At 33.0% G+C, this 5,871-nt stretch overlaps 1 protein-coding gene across 1 annotated transcript; it reads right to left on the bottom strand.

Annotated features, from left to right (window-relative positions):
• Nucleotides 1-586: 586 nt before the first annotated feature.
• LOC123302820 lies at nt 587-3,262 on the bottom strand. The gene has a single exon (XM_044885911.1). The coding sequence runs from the start codon at nt 3,260-3,262 to the stop codon at nt 587-589; it is 2,676 nt and encodes an 891-aa protein (XP_044741846.1).
• Nucleotides 3,263-5,871: the final 2,609 nt, after the last annotated feature.

The following is a 5,871-nucleotide window of genomic DNA, read 5'->3' as shown; positions in this document are numbered from 1 at the left end:
GGTTTGGTAATTTGTTCACATGAACGTGTTAGTCCCATTTCTAAAATTTTGATTTTTCCGAGATTTCTGAACTAGCTAATTTAAACATTTTCTTTAATAACTGGTTTCAAATTGGGTTCAAATCCACTAATTCCAGGTCACTAACTAATTTTTTAATTTGTCTGTATTCACTTTCTTTGAAATATTTTAACAAACATTCCTTCGCTTTGGTATATTTCTTATCTTTTTTATTTTTTAATTTCTCTAGCCAAAAAGCTTGAAGCTTGACACTTACAGCTTCCAATTTGTTTGTATGTCTCTGATTATCCGTATTTTGATTTGACGGACCTTTAACTTCATCACCCGCCATATTAACTTTCGAAATAATGAAAGATAAGAAAATCCGAAATAATTAGTCCGCACAATATTAAATTTATATAAATTTGTATCACTTAGTATTTATATCGTAACGTTTCTTTTATAACTCAACAGTTTAAACAAATAAAAAAAAATGTTAGTAGTATTCAGTTTGTATTTTGTAAAACCCACCACGTGTTGTTTATAAAATTGTTTATATTCACAGTTACAGATTGTAGTCGTGTATCTGTTATGGAATTATTAGTTGAAAATTTATATCTACTCTGGAGGAAGCTCCGGTACACACATCATCGATATACATGTCAGTTTCTAGAACTTTAGCAGCAGTCGGATATTTAAATCCTTCGTCTTGAATTAATTGTTTCATCACACGGAGGGCATGGTAAGGCGAGCTAGTAATGCCAAAACAAACACGGGTTATTTCATACTGTTGTACAGGTTGAGAGGGATCGAAACGCCACAATATCTGCTGAAATTTACTATCCCTTGCATCCAATTTGATGGCTCTATACATTTGTTTTACATCTCCTGTGATAGCAACTCGGTGCAAGCGGAAATTCAAAACAATATCGTTAATACTGTTTTGAAGCTTAGGACCGGCTAATAAAGTCTCATTTAAAGAAGGGAAGGTGGCATTGGTTTTCTCAGCAGGGTTAAATACAACTCTAACTTTAGTTGTGGAGCTATCTTTCGTAACTCCATGATGGGTTAAAACATAAGACGAGTTCTTCTCGGCAAGTACCATGTGACCAGAACTGAGGTAATCTTGAAGATTTGCATGGTACAAATCTTTAAACGAAGGCTGTTTTTCTAAACGTTTTTCTAATTTAGTTAGACGATTTAGTGCAGAGACACGGTTATCACCTAGCTCCGGAGCTTCACCATTACGAAATGGCAATCGTACAATATAAGCTCCATCGGAATCACGGCGATGAGTTTTGACAAAGTGTTCCTCACACTTAACATCTTCTGGGTTCAACGGAGTTTTGACAGGCAATTCTTCAACTTCCCAAAACTTCTGTAACTGGTACGAAAGGTCTGGGTCAGAGTGCATTATCCAATATGATTGATACTCATTCGATGACATCGATGGACATTCACCCATAACAAGTGTTCCGAACATGGATGGAACCAGAGAGGGGTGACCTGGAACTACAGGTTCCGAAGTCAGAAGGTTGGCGTAATGTTGTGCTCCGATGAGCATCTCAACCGAAGCAGGGCTATAGAACTGAGGATCGGCAAGTTGTAGCTGAGAAAGTTTATTGACAATATTTTGTACAACTGGGACGGCAGGAATTTTAGTTGCTATGGTTGGTAACACAGCCGCTTCAACGGTGATAGAGAACGGACTATGTTTTGAGTTGACAGTACAAACAACAGTACCTTTGGCTGGTTGGGGTTTCCCGGATCCTATACCCGAGATGCGAATGTTAGACGCTGTCATTGGTAAAGTAAGGCGATCCTTTAGTGATTGGGAAATAATATTGATCATACTTCCTGGATCGATTAAAACTCGGACATCATGATGATGACCAAATACATCAGGAATACTAACTATAGCAGTTCCCAATAGGATTTGCTTATGCTGATGTACAGACGGCGAAGGCATAATATTACCTGACAGTGCAACGGTAGGCTCACTGGCAGATGATATAGGAGGAATATTGGCTTTACTATCATTATGAAGCATGGTATGATGGGCTTTGGAACCACAATGTCTGCATGAAAATTTAGAAGAACATGTCGATCGAGCGTGTGGTCCAAAACAGGAAGAGCATAAAAGCTTTTTACGTAAAACTTCATAGCGTTGCGAAATAGTCATATTACCAAACTGATTGCATTCTACGACTCGGTGAGATTTAGCACAACATGGACAGGTGTGACTCAAATCTGCAGGCTTGGAAGAGGTTGATTGCACACTAGGCTTCAGCGGAGGAGAAGCATGAGCAACCATGGCTCTTTTAACTGGAACTTTCATAGAACCCATCGGCTTAGGGTAATTTGTCTTTGCTGGCGAAGAGTTAATTACCTCACATGTAGCAATACGCCCTTCCACAAATTTACGGATATCGGCATAAGTTGGTACAGTAGGATCGTTAGCTCTTGTATCCTCAAAAGCTTGACGTGTTTGAGGATCAAGCAGCCTAAGAGCCATGAACGAAATAAGAAAATCCGAAACACTAGTTAAAGCAAGGTTGTTTAAAGCTTCCACTTGAACATGAAAATCTTCTAAAAATCCTTTAAGTTGACTTTCTTGCGTAAAAGGTTTCACAGAAAATAGCTTCTGACACACATTAGATGCAATAACTCTTTTGTTTGTGAATCTAGTGACTAAAGTTTTGTAGGCAGTTTCATAGGAATTTTCCGCAAATGGTAGACCTTGTATGGCAGTCAGAGCAGTGCCGGAGACGGAAGAACGTAGATAGCTATACTTTTCAATTGTTGAGATATGGCGTTGATTATGAATCAATGTCTCAAATAATAATTTAAATGAATCAAACTTTTCATAAGTCCCATCAAATGTCGGCAGAGTGATATGAGGCAATTTTGGTTTGATTGTTGGGGCGGAAGGAGTTGAAACGGTTTGTGGTTCAGACCAAGAAGCTTCCGCAGCTCTAACAGCATAGAACAAATTGTCAAATGCCTGTGAGGATGCTAAAACGTCTGATATTCGATGTTCTACAGCTGCTAAGGCGTTTGTTTCTAATATTTTATTCTGAACGGCATCGAATTCGGAATACGCTTTGTCCAACGTTTTACATCTTGCTTTAAATTGCCTGCATATGTTTAAATCATTCAAACGTGGAATTAAATCGAACGCTTGTTGTATACTTTGAAAATATCGTTCCCGCCTGGCAATTAAAACCTGGAGATCGGAAGCCGCTTTTTCCTGACTAGTAGGCATTTTGATGATAAAAAGGGAAAAAAAAACAAAACAATTTGGAAAACAAAGTTTAAACAAGAATAATTTAATCAAACCACCTATTTATCAAAAATCGATCAATTAAACAAGCAAATCCATCAAATAAATAAATCACAAATATAAATTAATAAATTACTCATTCAATCGATCAATTGTTAACAAGTTTGGAAAACAAAGGGTTTATCCAAAAGTGATTTAATAAAACTACCACTTATTCAAATGAAAATTAATCAATCAATCAGGCAAATTTATAAAATATCAAAATCAATTAATTAATTAATAAGGCAAATTTATGAAATATCGAAAATCAATTAATTGATTAATCAGGCAAATTCACAAAATATCAAAAAATCAATCAATTAATTAATAAGGCAAATTTATAAAATATCAAAAATCAATCAATTGATTAATCAGGCAAATTCACAAAATATCAAAAATCAATCAATCAATTAATCAGGCAAATCCGTAAAATATCAAAAATCAATTAATTAATTAATGCATCAATTTGTTAAAAAAAATAAATGAAATTCATTTCGACATGATTGTGCAATAAAATGATATCAAAACAACACAGCAATTGTATAACATATTTTGAGTCAACAAATTCAATAAGTTCTATAATGTTTGTATTTTGTTCTTGTTTCAAATAAATTTCAAAATTAAATTTCAAAATAAAATATTCAATTTTAATTTCAAATTAAATAATGGTAATTAATGGCAACCAAACAATTAAGTAAATGTTCACTCCGGCATGGCAATAATGTATCCCAGGGAATAACAATAAAATGGGAACGGGATTCGGCTCAGACAGGACCAAATAATGTTGGGTACGAAAATCAAATTAGGAAAATTAGCTGGTGCTTACCTTATTATTATTCCTTGGAAAACATAACTTTATTTAAATTATTATATTGGCGCGATATCGTCCATAAAACACATAAAAACTTTATATAACACGTATATTGTTTAAACTGGCTTTAACTCAATGATCAAAACATATATTGATTAAACTGGCTTTTAACACACCACAACGATCAATAATGTATATTGATTAAAGGTGTGTCTAGATCACGCACATAATTTGCGCATTGTGCGTTTGTGTAGGCACCAGTGTAAAGGGAATGGTTAAGGGATCCGTACCATAAGGAAGGTCCATACATACTCATTACAGGAACTTCACAGTCACTTATTCTGTAAAAACTTCAGTTTTAAAAAAATTAAGATTCACCGAAATATAACAAATTCGATGTTCAATTTAAAGTTCGGAGTCACAAATGCAATTAGAGTACATAATACCCCGTTTACTTATTGTTCTCAAAAGTGCGCCATTTCCGTGGTTACCACAATTAATGATTTTTAAACGAATACACAATTTTCTTTTTCAATTTTATTGATATTCATGAAATACAGTAATTATTCATTCTGTTTTAAAAAAAAAGAAATATAAATTTATATAGAGAATATATTTTATTAACTATAACACATTCAGTTTTATTTCTCGCAACGTATGTGAGTTTTTGAGACTATCCTAATTCACACTGTTTCAACAATTCATTTGCGTTGAATTTATTTTTAGTAATTGCCTTTATCACACTTTAGTTTTCAGTTTTGGTACTAAAGTTATTGTTCAAAGATTTGGAAAATGTCATATTAAAAATTATTCCTCACAAAAAAATAAACAATTTCTGAAAATATTATCTAAAATTTCGAAAAACAGAAATTTTTGAAATTTTCCAAAATTTTTTATCGCTTTTCAAGAATATTTCACAAAAGAATATTAGTTGTAGAGTTGTAGATGTAGATATCTGCAAATTTTCAATTCTCTACCTGGTATATAGAAGAACGAAACAAACAAAAATGTGCACAATTAAATCAGCTAGACACAATTAAATCAGAAAGAAGTAATATTTGGTTTTGTATATGTTATAAACTGTACACAAAGCTTAGTACGGAAATTCAAAACGGTGGCCAGGAAATTCCAGTTTTGGCTACTAAATTAGAACCAATATGGATAGAAAATCATATTATTTGGGGTGTTATCGAAGTCGCTGAATCCTAACCTGAACGAATAAATTGGAAAATCCGCCATGATGGCCGGAAAATTCAGTTTTAGACTTAAATATCCATTTTTATAAATAATACAAACAAAAATTACTTATTGAATATATCACGAAAATAATGCCTTAGGAGTTTCCGTGAGCGTGGGTTCAAATCTATACTTAAAATATTTTGAACAATCGAAAACATTTAATTTAAGAAACATGAATAAAATTCATAATTAACTCAACTAATAATATAATTATTTGTACAAAATTTTGTATTATAAAGAAAAAAATTAAATTTAAAACAGTTAAAATAGATTTTTTTAAGGATAAAAAAAAATAAGCTTTCTTTTATATTTGTGTTATTGGTCAAAATAGAAATATTTGTTGGAGAAAATTGATTTTTCTGGGCACGCTTTGGGATTTTCTTAATTTTCGAGTCTAGATTTGGTCACCAACGTCAATAACCCCCCTGACAATCCTATTTTCTTAATATATTTTTGATCGCGTTCTATATTATCAGGAATTGAAAGGGGGCGTTTTATATTA

Source organism: Chrysoperla carnea, chromosome X (genome assembly GCF_905475395.1).
Source record: "Chrysoperla carnea chromosome X, inChrCarn1.1, whole genome shotgun sequence".
NCBI lineage: Eukaryota > Metazoa > Arthropoda > Insecta > Neuroptera > Chrysopidae > Chrysoperla > Chrysoperla carnea.
The sequence above is the reverse complement of the archived record's forward strand: the minus strand, read 5'-3'. Positions and strand labels throughout refer to the sequence as shown.